Below are 21870 nucleotides of genomic sequence, written 5' to 3'. Positions count from 1 at the left end.
CTCTGCATGTTGAATGAGGCTTGCCCTATTTAAACCTCAGACATTTAGTTTGGTGTGCTCCTGACTGTTGAAGTGAGAGTGAGCACCATGGTGAGAACAAAAGAGCTGTCAGAGGACTTCAGAAAAGATTGTAGCAGCCTATGAGTCTGGGAAGGGATTTAAAAAGATCTCAAAGATTTTGAAATCAGCCATTCCACTGTCCGGAAGATAGTCTACAAGTGGAGGGCTTTCAAAACAACTGCCAACATGCCCAGGACTGGTCGCCCCAGCAAGTTCACCCCAAGAGCAGACCGCAAGATGCTAAAAGAGGTCTCCAAAACCCTAAAGTGTCATCTCGAGAACTACACCAGGCTCTGGCTACTGTTGATGTAGAAGTACATGCCTCTACAATCAGAAAGAGACTGTACAAGTTTAACTTGCATGGGAGGTGTGCAAGGAGGAAACCTTTGCTTTCCAAGAGAAACATCGAGGCCAGACTGACATTTGCCAGAGATAAAGTTGACAAAGACCAGGACTTCTGGAATAATGTTCTTTGGACAGATGAGTCCAAAATTGAATTATTTGGACACAACAGCAGAGGACATGTTTGGCGTAAACCAAACACAGCATTCAAGAAAAGAACCTCATACCAACTGTGAAGCATGGAGGTGGAAGTGTCATGGTTTGGGGCTGCTTTGCTGCAGCAGGACCTGGTCAGCTCACCATCATAGAATCCACGATGAATTCTACTGTGTATCAGAAGGTGCTTGAAGAACATGTGAGACCATCAGTTAGAAAATTAAAGCTGAAGCGGAACTGGACCATGCAACATGACAATGACCCAAAACATACTAGTAAATCAACCAAAGATTGGCTGAAAAGAAGAAATGGAGAGTCCTGGAATGGCCAAGTCAAAGTCCAGATTTGAATCCCATTGAGATGCTGTGGGTGACTTGAAAAGGGCTGTACGTGCAAGAAACCCCTCAAACATCTCACAGCTGAAAAAGTTCTGCATTGAGGAGTGGGGTAAAATTTCCTCAGACCGATGTCGAAGACTGGTAGATGGCTACAAGAACCGTCTCACTGCAGTTATTTCAGCCAAAGGAGGTAACACTCGCTATTAGGGGCAAGGGTGTCCTATCTTTTCCTCAGTTAGAATAGGCATTTTTGTAGAATGACATTTACAGAAGATCTTGAAAAGACTTTTCCTCAGTTTTCTTTGTTTAGTTGGATTACTTTAATCTCTCTGTATTGTTGAAACGGAGATGAAATAACCATTTATTAAAAATGTTACAAAAACCACATGCTTTCAAAGGGTGTCCTAATGTTTTCACATGACTGTATATGTGTCTGTGTGTATATATATATATATATATATATATGCGTGTATGTATGTATGTATGTATGTATGTGTATATATATACAGTACAGGCCAAAAGTTTGGACACACCTTCTCATTCAATGTGTTTTCTTTATTTTCATGACCATTTACATTGGTAGATTCTCACTGAAGGCATCAAAACTATGAATGAACACATGTGGAGTTATGTACTTAACAAAAAGGTGAAATAACTGAAAACATGTTTTATATTCTAGTTTCTTCAAAATAGCAGAGTGAAGGCAAAAGGGCCAACAAGTGCTAAACACCTCTGGGAACTCCTTCAAGACTTGGAAAACCATTTCAGGTGACTTCCTGTTGAAGCTCATTGAGAGAATGCCAAGAGTGTGCAAAGCAGTAATCAGAGCAAAGGGTGGCTATTTTGAAGAAACTAGAATATAAAACATGTTTTCAGTTATTTCACCTTTTTTTGTTAAGTACATAACTCCACATGTGTTCATTCATAGTTTTGATGCCTTCAGTGAGAATCTACCATGAAAATAAAGAAAACACATTGAATGAGAAGGTGTGTCCAAACTTTTGGCCTGTACTGTATGTATGTGTGTTTATATATGTATATTTATCTGTTTGTATGTATATATGTATATGTGTGTGTGAATGTATGTATGTACAGTATATGTATGTGTATATATATGTTGATATGTGTATATATATATATATATATATATGTAGATGTGTATATGTGTATATATATATATAGATATGTGTATGTGTACATATGTGTATATGTTGATATGTTTATATGTATATATGTTTAAATGTGTGTGTGTGCGTGTGTGTGTGTGTGTGTGTGTGTATATATATATATTGTGGCATCCGGCTGAGGGTGGAGCCTAGCCGGAACACCCAGGACGACCGGAGGAGGATATGTTGGGGCGACCGCCCTAGATATGTTGGGGGCCACGGGTAGAGGGCTTGGAAGTCCAACCCTGTAGGGCCCGTGGCCACCGCCAGGCGGCGCCCGTGCCTGTAGAAACTTGAGCCTAGCACTTCCGCCACACCAGGAAGTACTGGGGAAGAAAGAAGATACAACTACGGGAAGACCAGGGCATATTGTTTGGTTGGTAAGTGGCACAAGCAAAATAGTTGCACTTTGAATTGTGTCATGATGACACCTGTATGTTTGTCAGTGCTGATGATTATAAGTTCTTAAGTAAAGAATCCTATAGAATATTGTGAGACGTATTAAGACTCCATTGTCTGATTAAGAATATCTATGTGTGAATGTTCTAAGTAGAATAATGCAGGATGACTGAACATTATGCTTTCTCCTGAGATTTTGCCTACAGGATACCTATATGTATGTGTATCTTAATCTTAAGGTCGAAGAGTAGATCAACCTAGTAACAGACTTGGCAAGTCATACAAAATCCATGATAATACAATGATATTTATCAACATTGACACCCAAATCAGACCAGTTGCCAATTGAGCAAAACAAAAGCTCCGTTCAACAGGATTACTAGTAATAATGAAGTTCTGGGGGTCCACAGTCACTTACTGTATAACAGGCAAAGACAGAGCCAGTTTTGATTTTTTAGGGCAGATCATAGGCTAGTTGGAGATTCCTGACTACATGACTGTTGAACATAGCTCCATGGCACAAGTGAGAGGCTGAGTGTGCTGTCTGTAGAGCGGATGAGTAAATGACGGCTCTAATAAACTTAAGTGCATGGTCATTCTGTAAACCACAAAACTGCTACTTAAGGTAGAGAGAAAGTGGAAGGGCCATTAGTCTGCCATCCAAATGAAGAAGAAGAAGAGAGTTGGTGTACCATAGCTGCTAAGATTATTTAAATGAAGCCAGACAAATCATGTAATATGACAGGCCTTAAGGGCAACTGAGTCCTTTAACTGTTGGATTCATACTTGGACTTCAAGGCTAACATGCATTTCTGGTGCCTTTTCCGTGGACAGGAAGGCAGCTTGGAAGTAAATCAGTGGAATCAAGTGCCACAGAAGGACACCAAGAAGAGGAAAGGAAAAGAGACAAGATAATAAGAAATGAACAGGCAGTGGATATTCACTAAGCAGGTTTTTCTACATTTAACAATTCTTAGAGGTCAGGAAAGCATAGCAGTTAAGAGGGCAACAGTAGAAGAGTCCATTAATATGAAGGAGTACAAATAGTGAGAGTGAAGGGTTTTTAAGTTAGTAATAATAGGAGCACCAAGTTAGGCGAAGACCAGAAGTTGTAAAATAACTGTATCAGTTCTTTAATATAATTTCTTGGGCTTAATTTTCTTAGTTCTACCACTTAAGTTAAGTCATTTAATTTTAATAAAATAAAATTCTTAAAAAGTTCAGGCAGTTTTAGTAATCCTAACTCAAATTTTAATAATGAGGTCAGTACAATGCTATTCCTGTTGGATATTGACCTTTGTAGAAGACGGCTTGGAGGAGCCAGCAGTCTTCCATTATGGCTAAATCTGCAGTTAATGCCAGCTGATCCAGCACCTTCAGCTCAGGGTCACTGAACTGGAGGAGGAGTTTGCTGGCTTGAGTTGTAGTAGACAATTAGTGGTCCTGGCCCAAGTGTTCTTAAGAGAGATAATGTGTAGCCCCCAAGGTGGCATGGGAGGAGACTCTAGATCACACAGGTAGAAATATGTGGGTCCCGGTCACAAGGCATAAGGTAAAGGGTGCACACTGTCCAGGGGCATCAACCCCAGTCTAAGGAGGATAGACTGGGATAAGCTTTTAAGTGTTCAGACAGTTGAGCAGTGGCACAGGTTTAAAAACATTTTACATATAATGCAGGACAGGTAAACACCTACATTTGGATTTAGTAGGATTTTATTTTTAAGTCTGCAGTGGGCAAATAAAGAGTTAAAAATGAAGCTGCAAAGGAAAAAAACAAACGAATAAGGTGTATAAGACTAATGACTGCAAAGTGAATCGTAGAGCATATGAGAATATGAGAGCAACCATTAAGAAGGATATTAGGGAGGCTAAAAAGCTGTTAGAGAGAAATATAGCAGATTAGGTGAAAGACGACCCTAAGAGATTCTTTTAGTATTTTAGTAGTAAAAGATACAGACAGTAAAATAGCAGATTCTCTCAACCAAGGTTATTACAGTTATGCCTTTTTATATTAGTTTTTTATTTCTACATTTTTTCTAACCTTACTTGGAAATTCAGTTTAGTTTTAGTTTTTCTTCATTGTATATTTTTAGTTTTAATTTAGCTTTTATTACACAAAGACATTTCTATTTTTATCTTTATATTTGTTAGTTTCAGTTTTAGTTTTAGTAATTATGGTCTGGTTAAAGAGCTTATATGGAGTTTAGTTTTTGTATCACAATGAGACAGAACTGTATACTTAACGGGTTTGAATACAATATGAGTTTAATGTTAGTGGAAGCTTACTACACTATTTGGTTTACTATCTGGTTTTGTTTTTGTCTAAAAACAAACATAATCAAATCCGGAGACTGAATTTTATACAATTTTATAGTTTTTTAAATATTTTCTGTGTCATTTTTACTAAACAAATGTGTGCTGACTGATGACACTTTTCATCTTTTCCTTTTATTGCCCAAAATGGGCCAATTTGTAATGAAATTTAGGTGAATTTTAAGGTTTGTGGGTTTTTACTCTAAATGTCTACAGCACACAACATATCCTGCTCCAAGACAATGTGCTTACAATTAATGTCTTAATATTACATTAAAAAATCTCCCATACTGGGCTTTATTTTCTACCAGCCATATTGATCTCTGATTCCATCTCAGGTACATACAATTTATAGACAGAGCTTTTCCACCTGCAGGCCGGAAAAGATATAAAAAACAGAAAACAGATTCTACTCTGTTCTGACAGGTGTGATCATGAAATCAAAAAAATCAATACATCCTGTCCAAATGATCGATAGACCTGAGTCTGCTCTTTCTTGCTGCTCAAGTCTTGTTATTTTTCTTATTTTATTTTTTTATTTATTTTAATGTTGTCTGTTTCTTGTTCCCAGCCTGCAAACTTTAATGAAAGGAGACCTCGAAGACGACCAGCTGCCTCTGTAATAACAAAATCTAAACATGAGTGAGGACAGCTTGTGTAAAAAGCTTGTGTCAATGATCTCCAGGAAAAGAAGATCTGATAAAGACATTGATGATCTGTCTGGCAAGACAATTATTTTTTTAATTTAAATAAAACATCTTTTAAATCTGTTTTAAAACCACAAACAATTTATGTAAAACAGAATGTCTCATTTATTTACTTTGACATACTATTTGTGTAAGAGCCATTTTCCTAGTTCTATAAAATGTATGAATATTTATTAGATGATATTGCATAGAATATGGGAGGTTCCTATAACCCCCGTGAATAGAATTGAGTTGGTATTTTCCTGTCATTTCTTAACAGTTTTTGAGTTAACAATGTTCTTCAGTTAGTGATTAGCCTCGCCTTGTGTAAGGTACAGAGGCATACGGTTTTTTAACCGTGTCCTTGTTTGTGCTCGCGTTCGTGCTTATGCACGTGACCTTGCTTAGGCGCATGTCTATGTGCCAACGGCCTACGGGCCTTTTGAGTGTGAAGTAACACGTAAATAAAAGATTTAAATGTTGAACCGCATGTTTAGGCATACAGAAGAAGAAATTAAGAAACTTTAAGTATAGAAAGAAAGAACCTTTAAGTACAGAATAACCAAAGCTTTTCAAGAAAAGCTAAGTTTATAGAAGATATATTTTTCCTTTTTTTGCCTGTATTCTATGTGTGTAACTATTTTTCTTTTTATTCTTGTATTGATTATTTGCTTTTAACTTTCACTAAATATTTTAAAAACAAACATTTGGACTGTGAGATTTCTTTGACACGCGTTCTTACCCGTGCCTGACTTCGCCTTATGCAAAGGCGGCTACAATTTGCTTTGTGGATGTTCACTAAATGACCCGCTTGCCTGTATCATTGACTGTAATGTAAGAAGTTTGTTGTGTCTGTTGATGTTTTAATGACCAAATTGGTCATTGAAGTGGGTGTGTGGGGTGTCAACTGGGACTCGGGTCAGTCGTTTAGTGAGTTCTGAGTCAAAGGTTCATTGTTAATTCCTCACAGATGCCATCTGTTTAAAGTAGCTTGGGACATCTGAAGTGAGTGAAAGTGTCTATTTACACGAGGAAAGTCAGAGAAGGATAAAATCTGTAAAAGTTTAAAGGTAACGTAAATTGAACTGATTATTGACATAAATGCCTGGCCAGGAGGTCATTTAGTTTAGTTAGATTAGAAGGTCAGTCCTCAGCAAGTGCATGTAAGAAAACAAGTGGCCATAGAATTCCAGTGTCATTTAAATGCTTTAAAAGAAAATGTTTAGTTTGTGAGCAGTTTTCTGAGGATCCTGAAGACAACTAAGGAAGCCACAAAAAAGCACAAGAGGGAAGAAGCAGGCAAAGTCAAGTAGAGGGCTGAGGATGGTTGATAAATTTGATAAGCAGTAGATAAACAGTTGTGGAAGGAAACGTTTCACTACAACTGTACACTTGATAATCCATAACAGTACATGATGCAGCCAGTAGGGGGCGTCACTGAGCCTCAAAACCTCAGAACACAACATCCACAGACACAAGTCCCCGGGTTTAAGTATTTATTGAACTGTGTACCCACTTTCACACTGCACAATCCATTTTTCTTCTTCTCCCTTCCACTTCTCCCATTGTGAGTGTTGTCCATCTCCTCTCCTCTTTCGACTCCAACGGTGAAGTGGAGGGCTTCCTTTACAACAACAACAACATTTATTTATATAGCACATTTTCATACAAAAAAATGTAGCTCAAAGTGCTTTACAAAATGAAGAATAGAAAAATAAAAGACACAGTAAAAAATAAAATAAGTCAACATTAATTAACATAGAATAAGTAAGGTCCGATGGCCAGGGTGGACAGAAAAACAAAAAACTCCAGACGGCTGGAGAAAAAAATAAAATCTGTAGGGATTCCAGACCATGAGACCGCCCAGTCCCCTCTGGGCATTCTACCTAACATAAATGAAACAGTCCTCTTTGGATTTAGGGTTCTCATGGAAGGACTTTGATGATGATGGTCACGTAGACTTCTGGCTTTCAGTCCATCAATGTTGGAGCATCATGATGCTTTGAGTAGGTGGTGGTTGCGCAGGCCGCCACCACAAAGAAACCGGAAAAAGAAACAGAAGAGAGAGTAGGAGTTAGTACGGATTTTAGAGCCACCATGAATAGTTATTATGATGAATTGAACATACAGAGTATCAGGATTAAGTTAAAGTGAAGTTATGAGAAGGCCATGTTAAAGTAATGTGTTTTCAGCAGTGTTTTAAAGTGCTCTACTGTATCAGCCTGGCGAATTCCTATTGGCAGGCTATTCCAGATTTTAGGTGCATAACAGCAGAAGGCCGCCTCACCACTTCTTTTAAGTTTAGCTTTTGGAATTCTAAGGAGACACTCATTTGAGGATCTAAGGTTACGATTTGGAATATAACGTGTCAGACATTCCGATATATAAGATGGAGCAGATTATTTAAGGCTTTATAAACCATAAGCAGAATTTTAAAGTCAATCCTGAATGACACAGGTAACCAGTGTAGTGACATCAAAACTGGAGAAATGTGTTCGGATTTTCTTTTCCTAGTTAGAATTCTAGCAGCTGCATTCTGCACTCGTTGCAAGTGATTTATGTCTTTTTTGGGTAGTCCTGAGAGGAGTGCGTTACAGTAATCTAGTCTACTGAAAACAAAAGCGTGAATTAATTTCTCAGCATCTTTCAATGATATAAGAGGTCCAACTTTTGCTATGTTTCTTAAGTGAAAAATGCTGTCCTAGTGGTCTGATGAATATGCGATTTAAAATTCAGGTTACAGTCAACAGTTACCCCTAAGTTTTTTACTTCCGTCTTGACTTTTAATCCTAATGCATCAAGTTTATTTCTGATAACCTCATTGAATCCATTATTGCCAATCACTAAAATTTCAGTTTTCTCTTTATTTAGTTTGAGAAAATTACTATTCATCCATTCAGAAATACCAGTAAGACATTGTGTTATTGAATCAAGAGAGTCGGTGTCATCAGGTGCTATAGATAAGTACAGCTGTGTGTCATCAGCATAGCTGTGGTAGCTCACGTTGTAACCTGAGATAATCTGACCTAACGGAAGCATGTAGATTGAGAAGAACAGCGGACCCAGGATAGAGCCTTGTGGAACACCATATTGGATATCATGTGTCTTGAGTTGTAATTACCACAACTAACAAAGAATTTTCTCCCTGCCAGGTAGGATTCAAACCAATTTAAGACACTGCCAGAGAGGCCCACCCATTGACTAAGGCGATTTCTAAGAATATTGTGATCAATGGTGTCAAATGCAGCACTCAGATCTAAGAGGATGAGAACAGATAAATGGCCTCTGTCTGCATTCACCTGCAAATCATTTTCTACTTTAACAAGTGCAGTTTCTGTGCTGTGATTTGTTCTGAAACCCGACTGAAATTTATCAAGAATAGCAGGTTTATTGAGGTGGTCATTTAATTGCAAAATGACTGCCTTCTCTAGAATTTTACTTAAGAAGGGCAGGTTAGAGATGGGTCTAAAATTTTCAAAAGCAGAGGGGTCAAGATTATTTTAAGGCCCAAGGCAGAAGTACTTTCAGTCCAACTGCTTGTCTCAGAAAGCACTTCTGCTCCAGGTGGAATCTGAGTCTCTACTTCTTACCAGCTCCCTGGGCATCCCGCATTGAACCCAACAGGGGAGGTTTATTGGACCACAACTCCCATGGTGCCCTGCAGGCATCCATATCAGGGTTTGCCATAAGGGATGCTGCCACCCAGTGTATTGGGGAACAATCTGCATATTATAGGCCATCTACCATTGTCCCATATATATATTATCCCAACCATGAAAAAGTCCATTACTTATCCCAGTCCGGATGTTTCATCCATTTTCTCCTTTGTCATCTCAGCTGGGTATGGGATTCTCATTGTTTGCTGCTGTAATGCTGGTGCATTATGTTGGCCTAGGTAAGGGAAGGTAGTCCTCATTGGCTGGGACACTGGTCAATCTGTTACAGTGGGTAAGTGTATTTGGGTCAGAAATTGCTTTATGTGTTATGTGGTCATTTGACTTACAAAAATTAACGTGTGTGATATGCTGATATCAATTATTGGATTAATTAGAGAAGAAAATGTCTTTAAAAGGAATATAGTAGCACATATGAGAAAGCTAAGAAAGCTGACATGACTGGGATCAGTAAAATGTTTTCCAATGATAAAGCAGTTTTAGGGCTGATGAGATGTACCTAAATAGGCTGATGAATAAACTAGTGACATATAAGCAAACTAAGCATGCTGCTATGGGGGACAGAAGATAAGGACATTTTCAGTTAGTCAATCTTTTTATTAGCTAATTTAGTGACATTTAATGTGAGTAGTGTGACCATGGATAAGATATCAGTGGTCCAAGTATTTTTATAATACAACTACTGCTTTTTTCTATAATTCTTACATGACCAGCCACCAAGACAATGTATAAAAATGAGAGTGTGAGATTATTCTGGGGTTCTTTAGAGTGTCTCTTTTTGGCTGTTTGGCTCTTCTGAAAGGCAGCTTGCTGTGTAATCCTCCTGAGGAGTCTTCAGGGTCTCGCTCCTTCTGAAATGTACCACCTGTAAAGGCTCATCTGGCTTTTGTCACCTGCACCATTTACTGACTCTGTAACTGATTAAATGTGAACTTATTGATATGAATACTCATTGTTTGGCTATCATTGGGATTATTCAGGTGGTAGGATTTCATTCCCTTTAAAACTAAATGTTTGTTATGTATGCTTTATCTAAAAATAAATTTACACAGATTAAAAAGAAATTGGTTATTACCTCAGTGAAACCATCCTGTATTTATTGACACTAGCAATCACTGAGGGGTTAGCGGTGGTCCTGTCTAATCAGATCCTGCATGAAACCGGAAAGCAATCTTTTGTGGTCCTCCTAGTGGTGGTCATTTGTGAGCAGATCATGAGCTGTGACCCCAGTGGTGTTCAGCCTGCAGGTGTTAAGGTTTCCCAAGGTGAGTATTGCGAGGTGTCCATGTCAAACAAGTTGAATACAATTCAGTACCACAATATGACTTATTTTTGATGTAGCGCTCCTCACTGATTGCAGACACGGAGCTCTATGAGCAACTCTCAGTCAAAATACAAGTATAAATTTATATTAATTACTAAATACAAAATAGGTATACACATAAAACACACAAAGAACAATAAGGTAGAACTGATTAAATAAAATATCTGTCCATTAATTAATCGATGATCTATGGCTAGTCATCAACAGTCGAGATGAAAATCATACAAGAGGAGGTAAAAACCAAAGATACATTCCTGGATACCTCGGCCAACTGGCTGCCCACCCTCTTTCTTGTTATTCTTTAGTGGAGTCTGTGCTGGCCCTCCAATCTGATGAGAGAATCTTTCTGTCCAATGATTCCAATGCTCCTTTATCCAAGATGACTTTTCCATATGCAAGAGATCAGCCTTGCAGTAGAGCATTGGCAACAAGTACCACATCAGGATACCAAGAAGAGAAACAGACTAGAGGAGGGTTAGTAACGGTTTGTAAATACTGTGATACTTATAGCTCTGATCAAATGACTGATAAACAGAAATGCAGCATGCGCAGCTAATCAGTAGCTCTAGTCAGGGTGTGCCATATGAAAATCTTCAGCCTGATTTAAAAGCTGAGACTGAAGGGGCATCTTTTATATTAGCAGGATGGTCAGTCCACAGCTTCGGGGCCTTACAACTAAAAGTTTGACCTCTCAGTGCTATTTTATTAATCCTTGGAATCCTAATCTAAAACAGCCAAGGTACAGTTTAGGGACATCTTTATTTTATTCATAAAATAAAAATAATAAAACAAAAATGATAGAAATGGTCCACAAAATGACAGATGGTCTAAGTCGCAGTAGTCAGTCATTCAGAAACTTTAGTTTACATTCAGATCATTCTAAACAAAAACAGTTTCACTGAAATAAATGATATAAATGAGGGCAGTAACAAACGTTTGGTTTGATAGATTGAGGTTTCAGGAACTACACATTGGAGAGAGATGACAATTTACCCAGCACACCAAGTTAATGTTTGCTGAACTTTTGAGGACACTGATCGCCTGTGTTAAAATAGAGACCTGCCTAGATGTCCTTCAGAAAGACACTACGCTATTATAGTGGACTCCTTTATATTTCTTGCTTTGACCCTTTTCTCACATTTTGAGATCTAGCACCTTTTTTGTGCTGCATATTATAATCTGTTACAGCTTTTCTACTTGAAACTTACTTCTTTCTCTTATTTATGATTTCTCTGCTTACTTTAAAATATGTCTATTAATTAGATGTTTTGGCAGCCATGTTTCTTTTGCTGTCTTTGACATTTTGGGATTCCATTGTTAGAGGTGTGTCCTTAGATGTTGTGACCTTTGTTTCACGAGGCCGTGAATTAATAGGACAGCCAAGAGTACACTTCTTTATCTGAGCTGATAACAAACAGTTTTTTGAAAGCACTTGCTATGATTTCTGATTGATTTTGAATGTTCTTCTTGCTTTGACTTCTGCTCTTGCTTCCTCTGACTACAACCCCAGTTTCTTGTTTTGATTTTGGTGCATGTATTATTGATGTCCCAGTTATGACCCTTTCAAATTTCCAAATGAAATTTAATCTGCCTCTTTGTGTATTTATTCAGGACATTTTGGGCCACTGATGACAACTTGATTTCTTCTCTTCTACTTCTCTCAAAGGTCATAAGAATAACATCTGTGTTGTCATCAGGGTCAGGTCTTTGGATCAAATTGTGGGTGAAGGTGTGATGCTGCGTGAAGTTAGGTTGGGGTTTCAAAATGTTTTTTGGGTTCACAGCTTCTAGACTGTCGGGGACAGAGACTTCACATCACATCCTAGTAGCAACTGCAAGTCCTTCTATGTTTCATTGATTTTATTGCTGTTTGATTGGTCACTTTACTAAAGATGAGAAAATGCAACAAATAGTTAAGCAGAGGACCAGGAGTTTACAGGATGTCATTAGAGAGAGTTTTAACCTGGGATGTGACAACACAAACAGGAGGATAAACAAACCTAACTGAATGTTTTGTAATAATCATCATGGAATTCAGCACTGATTCCAACTTCATGGGGGTTTGGTGAAACAGGTGTCCATCACGGTGACAACCCAAAGGTCAAACTGTAGTACACCACTTTTAATGAAAAATGACAAGTAGAAGGAAGAGGCCTGTCATGCAGTCCTAGCAAGGTGGTCTCTGTATTAAAGTAGGAGATGACAGGAGTAGCTGAAGCAGACTATGAATTTCATGGTTTTGTGTAAGCAGAGATTGGTGAAGATGTGGAAAATGGCTTTCAAACATCTATAAAGATATTTGATACACCATCTGATAACTCATTAAGTCTATCTGGGACACCAAAAAATGTGGAACTATTGAGCAAAAACAGTTTGAGAATCTGGTCTGGTCCAGGTCTGAGGCTGATGTCAGAGTGGTGATCAAAAGATCATGTCACACATTTGGGTGAGACATGACTGGAAATGCTGGGAGCACTGGATATTGTCATGGTGTTTTAGTAAAAATACCTTACCAGTAAAACATAAAAAGATGGTGACTCAAGACTGGTAGAATGGCTTGCTTAGAGATGGATGGTTTTGTCACTCCACAGAACAGTGGTGATAAAGACACAAGAGATAACGTCTTTTGTCATACAGTTTTAGGAGAAAGAAATGAAACACTAGAACGTGTACACTGAACAAATAGTTTGTCTCAAACATACTTACTGTAAGCACAGCCATCAGCTAAGATTGAGACCAGCAGTTATGTCAGACTAACCTGTGATCACAGAGTCTCATCTGTTACTGCAGCTCTTCATTTTTGTGTTTTCTATGTCTGCTTTAGGTTTGACACAGAAGTTTCCTAAAGTTATAAAGTCATTTTCTTATGATGATCTCCAGAAGATCACGAAGTACTATAAGTCCTACCTGTCCTATGTGATTGAATACAACATCATGAGTATCCTGCAGAACCTGGTCACCAAGAACATCCTCACCAACAATGAGGCTAAGGTAGGCAGGTCTGCATTTTAGTTCAGCAGAGATGGTGAGCTCAAGGGAATCGGATGAGACTGCCTGACCCTCCATAGTGGGTCTTTCTGTTTTGTGAGGTCATCAAACCAGACTGACCACTCTTTTCTGTTCCCCCAGTGGTCATCTCTAAACTGGCCTTCTGGTCACTTGCTTGTTTTTCAGAGATTCAAAGCAGCAGAAAAGCATAAGGGTAGAGCAGATGTGGAGTCTTTCATCAGTGACATAATGAAGATGGACAGAGGTGTACTGGTGAGCCTATGGGAGGCTCTGGCAGAAGAAGTTGTGAGATTTCCATCGCCAAACATGACAAGAATACTGAAAGAGGTGACAGAGGCAGGTGAGTTAGTGGTGTCTTACATGACAGTGAAAATGTGACACGAGGAAGGGTAACGGAGGGAGAGACATGTGAACACAAAACAAAATGTCACTGCCTGTAAGTTATTCACCATACTTTTCCTAGATTACATTGAGATGCCTTCTTCATATCTCCGAACACCAATAATTTCCCAGTTTCTCAGATGTTCTCTTTACAGACTTTAATAGATACACGAAAGGGGTCAGCGGTCACACCATATTGATTCAGGAGTTGATGTGCTCCTGACACCACAGTGAAACCTATCACGGCTGCATATTTGACTTGCATGTTTCCACTTCTGCCCTTTAAGAGCCAACAGCCCACCTGGGTGTTCAATAATATTTGATTCCCCTTCTTTAACAGGATTCACATGATTTGTTGTTTATCACCAATCCTGACTCTAGCGTCCCCTTCAGGTTGGTGTGTGTAGACTTTTGCTTTGTGCCTTCATTTTCACCTTCCTAAATCATTCAGTAATTGACAGGTTTTTTTTATTTTATTTTACTTTTATATTTTTTTACAAAGGTTTCACCATCAATTATATGTGAAGATCATAGCGTTGAGTTTCCATTTCCTAAAGTTACATACCTTCTGCTATTTTCAGCACAAAATTGTTGCTGTCTAGTTGTTCCTTTCTTGATAGTTAATCACAGACCTCACAACATGGACACCCATTACTGGTCTGTTTGCTGTCTTCAGGCTTTAACCCTTTATTGTGGCCAAACAAAGTTCTCATTAGCTACATTCTGTTTTTGGCGTTGTTTATCTGGTGGTCCACCTTGCTGTATAATTCTACATACTTATGTTAATCTTCCTCCTCAATGCTCTGATTGTCACTTCTTTCTCTATTGTTGTCACTCCAGGACCAAACTTTTTTCAGGCCAGTCTCCAGCCCCCTCCCATTAAGGCTCATATTAAAGGTAACCCCCGATCTCCTGTCTCTAGTCAGCTGCTTGTCCATTCTTCTGCTCCTCAGTTTCTTTACTTGTTTTCATTGTGACATTCAGGCCTCTATAAGAGACACAGAGGTGGTGTGTCTGAATCCACAAGGACTCTGGAGGATCAGCCTTCTCCTGGTGACACAAACATGAGAGCTTTGGGATTGGAGACTTCACACACAGAGCTAATGGTCATTGGTCAGCACAGATGAACATACAGTGAGAGGAACCATGAACTTGAGAAGATGGGAACAACTCATGCACAGCTGATAGAGAAGCAGACAAAAGAGAAATGTGAAATGTGAGCGAATTTGGACTGAGCAGCTCTTTAGAAATTGTTCAGTAAATGAGACAGCTCCCTGCATTGTAGTGGTCAGTGGGGTGGCTGGAATAGGGAAGACCACCATGGTCCAGATGATCATGTTTGACTGGGCCAGAGGCACTTAGTACCAGAGGTTTGCTATTGTGTTTCTTTTTAAATTCAAGGAGCTCAACCTCCTAGACACGGAGAAAGAACCACAGATGCCTCTGACCAGGCTGATTGTAAGGCACTATAAATATCTCAATGACCCAAAGTTGAGAGAAATTCTGCAGAAACCTGAATCTCTCCTCTTTATATTTGATGGGATGGATGAGTACAAACACAAATTGGACTTCACAGAGCAGCGACTCTGCTCAAACCCAGATGACTATTTCACTGTCCACACCCTGGTCATCAGCCTGGTCAGAAGGACATTACTGAAGGGCTGCACAGTCCTGATAACCACCAGACCAACAGCCCTGGAGACCCTGAACATGAAGAGAGTTGATCGATTTGCAGAGATCCTGGGGTTCTTCCTTGAACAAAGGCTGATATACTTTAAGAAGTTCTTTGGTGATGCTGATCAGGGCTCTGAGGCTTTTCTGTATGTGGAGGAGAACGCCATCCTGTACACCATGTGCTTCAACTCCTCATACTGCTGGATTATCTGCTCTGTACTGAAGAGCCACTTCATTATACCTGAAGAAGAGTGAGGAGCTGCCCCCAGAACTGTCACTGAGCTCTTTGTGATGTTCCTTCACAACATCCTTACCAATCACAAGCGAGAAGCCAAAGACCAGCGAGAGATTCTGGTCAAACTAGGAAAGATGGCTTATCATGGGGTGGTTGACAGAATTCTTGTGTTTTATGACAAGTTTGAGATGTCCACCTTTAGTCTCCAGTCAGTTCTGCCTTCTCCATTCCTATCAGGGTTCCTCAAAGAAATCCTTCAGAGAGAAAGCACTCTGGAGCACACGACGTACACATTCTACCACCTCACTCTGCAGGAGTTCATGGCCGCCTGTTCCTTCTACCTCGATCCATCAGGGGGCATTGAGGATCTGCTTGAGAAGATGGACTTGTATAAAGATGGCCGGTTTGAGATTCTTACTCGATTCCTGGCAGGACTGGCCAGACCTTCTGTGTAAAACACTGGGGGGAATCCTGGGGGGGTTTGAGAGGAAAACAGCAAAGCGGATACTGGAGTGGGTGAAGCAGAAAGCTGAAGAAGCGCTATGGAGACAAGATAAAAGTGAAGCTCTGCGAGTGTGTCGGTGGCTCTTTGAGACTCAGAATAAGAGATTAATCAGAGATGCCATTGGGAAGGATTTAAAGATTAACTTTATTTACAAGACTTTATCTCCTCTGGAGTGTGCTGTGCTGGGCTCTATCATCAGCTGCTGTGAGGAACTTGAGGAGCTCAACCTGTCAGAGACCAAGCTCACCTTAGAGTGCATAATGAGACTGATGCCGGGGCTAAAACACTGCAGACAAGTCAGGTGAGTAATAAAACCTTCATGAGTTTAGTTTGACTGTCTGTGGAAACTGAGGGTGACATTAGTGTGTCCATCAGGGGGTGTCAGGCCTACAAATAGATGAGGGTCCATGTCAGAACACTGTGTGTCACAGTGGCACCTAAAAGACACAACAGCAGCTCAATAACAACAGAAATCTCAACACAAACAACAATTTATACTTGGCTTGTAATTAAGATTCTTTCAAAGTAGAAATTAAAAACCAGCCATGTTAAAAATCATTAACAGTAACACCTCTGATTAACAATTCCTCTGAGAATGACACTCTTTTATAATGAAGTCAGCATTAAACGTGTCATAGCTTATCTAATAGTTAACATGCCAGAGTGCTGCCTTGTGCCAGTGCCTGACATTATAAATTCATATTTTTTAAAAGTAACACATGTCATGAAAACATAAATCAATATGGTTGTAAACTCAAATTAATATTAAAAATGAACTGTGGGGGGAGGACACCACGTAGTACAATGATTGGAGTTAACAGCTGGTAATGAAAGGGTCTGTGCAGAGCATGGAGGAGACATCACAGATAGACAGAACAGACTGGCAAGTATGACAGAGATGCTAAAGTCCATTAGTCTGTCTGCATGGCTGCCAGAGAATACATTGAAAGATCCAGGGATGGATTGTCTTACAGAATTGAGGAAAGTGAGGCATTTGGTGTCACCGCTGAGTCCCAGTTAGGGACTAACTCAAAGCAGAAATATTTAGATTGTGTTAACTGTTTCCATGCTTCTCTTACATTTTTATTGTCCAAACTATTCCTAAAATTCTTTTCCATTTCACATATACTCACATCTTTCCCACACCTTCTAATTTTCTTATACTTATTTCAGTTATGCTTCTTAATAACAAGTATCTTATTGTCATCTAGAAATCTCTGTTTTCTTTCTACCAAGTTCTTGTACATTGCAAAAATGAAGCCTAAGCCAAGTGAAAAGAATTTCAATCAAAGCACTTAGCTTATTTTAAGAAATCTTGTCAAGTAAAATGTGTTTATATCCCTTTGGCAGATTTTTTCTAAATACAAGCAAAACAACTCCCTTCTAATTATTTCTTTTTATTGCATCTCATTTTCTTGTACTGTATTCTCTGTCTCATTTTTTCTGATCTTCCATAATCTTTGCAATTTATACTTGTGTTATTTGCACTCCTTCGGCTTTCATATCTCAAACTTCTACACTACCTAACAATGACACTGTCCTGATAAAAATATCTTTGAATGTGCCTTTCTGAAAAACATCCTCAATTACAAAATCCCACTCACAATCGTTACACTGCTAAATCACTTTACTGTATCTCTCGTTTTCCACGACTTGGGTCCGGAGCTCATTCACACTCAGGCTCGTGTCCGGTCCTGTGGCTTATTTTACTACAACTGAAGGACAGCAGAGCTCATGCAGTCAGTCACACAATTCCTTTTTCCAGGATGGGGCATTTAAAAAATATACTATATATATATATATATATATATATATATATATATATATATATATATATATATATATATATATATATATATATATATATACTGTATATATATATATATATATATATATATATATATATATATATTGGATGTTAGGTGGCACTGTTGCCCCTTTAAACCCAACAGACAGACAGACACTCAGGACACTAGGTAAAAGCACCAAGAAGAGTTTTAATTCTTTTTCTTCTCAAACACTGCCTTTCAAGCACCACAGCCACAATAAACAGAATTACGTAAATCAATAATAATACTGTTTCTCCTCCACACCTCACAGCAAGCATTCTCCAAATCCTTCTGACTCAGGCTCACTTAATTGGTCTTCAGAAGTCCTTTATATAGTTCAGAAGAAGACAAAGAATTCAGGTTTTTAATCAGCCCAGAAGTACTTCGGGCCTTCTGTTGTCGTAATCCATTAGTATTTCTAGGCTAGGTGAGAATCGAACCCCCACCCCCACACCCCACCATCTTCCTACAGCATCCCCTGGCGGCATCCACGGTACCCAGCAGGGCTGTGTTGCTGAACTCCATGTCCCATTGTGCCCTGCTTGGAATCTGGGGCACCGCTGCAGCATGCGGAAGATGCCATCTAGCATTTTGGGGGAGGCAGCATCCTTGGAAAGCTGCCTTACCCCATCCTTCCTTCTCATCCAGCTCTTACTATATATATATATATATATATATATATATATATATATATATATATATATATATATATATATATATATATATATATATATATATATATATATATATATATATATATATATAGTCCCCGGCCAGGACGCCCAGTAGGACCAGAGGAGGGCTTGTGCCTCCTCCAGACCGCGAGGGGGCGTCCGTCCTGGTTATGTTATCAGTGTCTGCTCCTAACCTTTCTCTCCTCTCTTATTGTGTTTCTGTTTAATTAGCCATCTCAGGTGGGGTGCGGTTGTTTTTGATCTTAAATAACCAAATATCAGTTATTATTGTTGGTTACCATTTACTGTATTCCTTTTTCATCTGAACACAAAAAAAAAAATACAGCTGAACACCTCTACGGTAGATGGTGACCAGCAAGGTGCCATATTGGACTTATAATTAGAATATAGTGGCTTCAATGGGTAATTCACATGTGTAAGGTGACACTTGCCATGTGTGCAAATGTTGACAGCAGAGACAACTTCAGGGGCTTCACTTCTGAAGATGAAAATAAAAAGCTAAAATAGCCACTGTGTGTATCTGTGTGTGTGTCTGTCTGTATTTCTCAATGTCTTTATGTACTTTCTCTTTATATCCACAGTCTGATGTCATATCATCTCACCTCTGAATGTTCCTCGGTTCTCTCCTTGGCTCTCTCTGCTGAACACTCGCAACTGATTGAGCTGAACCTGAGTGACAATGCACTGGGGGATTTGGGAGTGTTTGAACTGTGTAAGGACCTGAGAGACCCCAAATGTAAATTACAGAAACTAAGGTGAGGATACAAGCATTTCTCTGTGTGAGTGTGTGTGTTGTGTTTAATTAATTTACAGATCATACTGTGTGTGGTGTGACGTTGGTTTGTCAGATTATCAAAGGCAAACTCAACCAAAGCCACCTTTGACATGTAAACTACCATTATAACCAGTCTTTCTGTAACATTTGAAAAATGGGTGAGAACTGGTACAGTTTCACAATATTTTACACACTAATAGTGGGCCCCTTAATCAAATTAACTAAACTTGTGTAAATAAGGCATTTTATGCCACCAAAAATAACCCAAATGGTTCAGACATTATGAAAATCATTCCATACAGCTTACATGTGATGTTCTCTTCTACATGTTTAAAAATTCTTTAATGGCATTTTATGGTTCTGTACTGGGTTGTGTAGTCCTTCATAGATCTATAGCTTGAAAAAGCTCCATTTCATCCTGGGAAGGGTTCTTTACATATGAAGTTGCTACTTTGAGCTTTGAAAAACTTCCTAATAGGTAGAAAAAAACTAAAATCTTTCCTGTTTGGTTGGCTACTTAGTGGACAGTAACAGATTAAAAAAAAAAACTGCCGGGTTTATTGAATGCAGTGAGAGTTCTTTTAAAATCCTGAGCCATTGGTATTCCATATATCTGTGATCATCTAGTCATAGTTATTTACTTAATGGAGCCTGTTACTCATCTAAAGAAACAGAGATTCTTTCTAGAACCATCATGTAGGTGGGTCTTTTGTGAATGAAAAATGGCATTGCTGTGAAGAATCACTCTGGCATCTTAGGTTTTCAGAGTGTTAGGACAGTCCTTTAATTTCAGAGACCTTAATCTAACTTATATGTTTATGGTTTATGGGATTGCCTTATAAGATTATGGTTATGCTGTCACCATGTAAGATATCTTTTAGGATGATGTTAGTTAAACGGGGAACTAGCTCAGTCCTTCTTTAAAAATAAAAGCACCTTTATGATTAAGTGTGTACTCTCACTGAAAAATATGACAAGAATGTCACAAGAGGCCTCAAGTATTAAACCAGCGTTTCTCAATCTTTAAGTATTTGTGACCCGAGTTTTCATAACAGTTTTAATCGCGCCCCCCTAAGGATTTTTTGAAAGGAGCCCACTAAAACCAATTTGTACTTTTTAAATTAATGATATATCATAGATGCATATTTTATTATACCTACTTAACTTTTATCGACATTTCTCTAACTCTATATTTATTTTTCTAGTATCAGAATGTAGTTCAAGTTAATTTGTTTTGGTTTCAATAGATGTCTTTTTCATATTTTTGATTCTTGTTCTCTTTTTTTCACCTCTTCGCGCCCCACTTTTTGTTACCTCGGTGCACCCGCCCCACAGTTTGAGAACCACTGTATTAAACGTTGCTCAGATTCTATACTAAAATATTGCTTAGGCTGGAAAAACAGAAATGGAGTAAACACCAAAAAAAAAACATTTTTAAAACCCAAGTTCTTTTATAAATCTCAAATCAACTTAAGGCTATCTGCTCATTCCCCCACTTTTCGTCACTCCCTATCACCTCCCTCCAGTAACCACATCTGGCAGTTTTTAATATTCATAATCTAATCACCAATTAAATCTGGCCATGTTACTGATTAATGTTTTACTTTCAAACTAATGGAAAGCACAGAAAATGGAACTTAAGTAAAAATGAACTTGGGGTATCATTGATATTTGAAGGAGTTTGAAGAGTGTTCAGGGAGTCTGCTCCCCCAAGGATGCACTATTTTACTAAAGTAAGTCTAAATAAAGGATAGCTTTATTTATTTATTTATTTATTTATTTATTTATTTATTTATTTATTTATTTATATTCACAGGTCCTTTTCTCCCTCCTTAGTGTCCATCCTCTCATACAACTCATCAAACGCCTTTTCTTTAGTCTTCGCCACCTCTCTCTTCACCTTGCGCCTTATCTCCATGCACTCTTATCTACTTTCTGCATCTCTCTGACTATAAACTAACTAATAAATCTCTCTGACGAATAAACTAACTATTTTACTAACATAAAATAATTTTTTGTACCTAAGCATTCGCCAGCCTGCCAGGTGTCATCATCTAGAGAAAAAGGATTGGACACTCAGGAATCAAAGGCAATATACAGCAAGTCAGAAGGAAAGACCCACCATCTCTGATTTACACACATACAAGTTCCATCAAATACACATTTAACTGAGAACTGGGAAGAACATTCAAATAAAATAAAGTCTGTATGACCAACATCTTTTGAACCCCACCTTATTAATCCACCCCCCTTATAACCTCCACCCAATATATGTAAACCATATGTGAATTTCCCATTGTGATTAATAA

The 21870-nt window shown here is 38.6% G+C and overlaps 1 protein-coding gene across 1 annotated transcript in view; it reads left to right on the top strand.

The window, feature by feature from the left end:
- The window catches only part of LOC120534734 (NACHT, LRR and PYD domains-containing protein 3-like), a 66512-nt gene extending 50735 nt beyond the window's left edge, over positions 1 to 15777 (top strand). The window contains exons 15-20 of the mRNA XM_039762318.1: positions 10215 to 10399; positions 13283 to 13449; positions 13633 to 13807; positions 14689 to 14745; positions 14833 to 14954; positions 15250 to 15777. Coding sequence (XP_039618252.1) covers positions 10215 to 10399; positions 13283 to 13449; positions 13633 to 13807; positions 14689 to 14745; positions 14833 to 14954; positions 15250 to 15777 — 1234 coding nt within the window. The remainder of the gene's footprint in view (positions 1 to 10214; positions 10400 to 13282; positions 13450 to 13632; positions 13808 to 14688; positions 14746 to 14832; positions 14955 to 15249) is intronic.
- Positions 15778 to 21870: the final 6093 nt, after the last annotated feature.

This window comes from Polypterus senegalus, chromosome 8 (assembly GCF_016835505.1).
Source record: "Polypterus senegalus isolate Bchr_013 chromosome 8, ASM1683550v1, whole genome shotgun sequence".
NCBI classification, from domain to species: domain Eukaryota; kingdom Metazoa; phylum Chordata; class Cladistia; order Polypteriformes; family Polypteridae; genus Polypterus; species Polypterus senegalus.
This window is presented reverse-complemented; position numbering and strand designations above follow the sequence as displayed.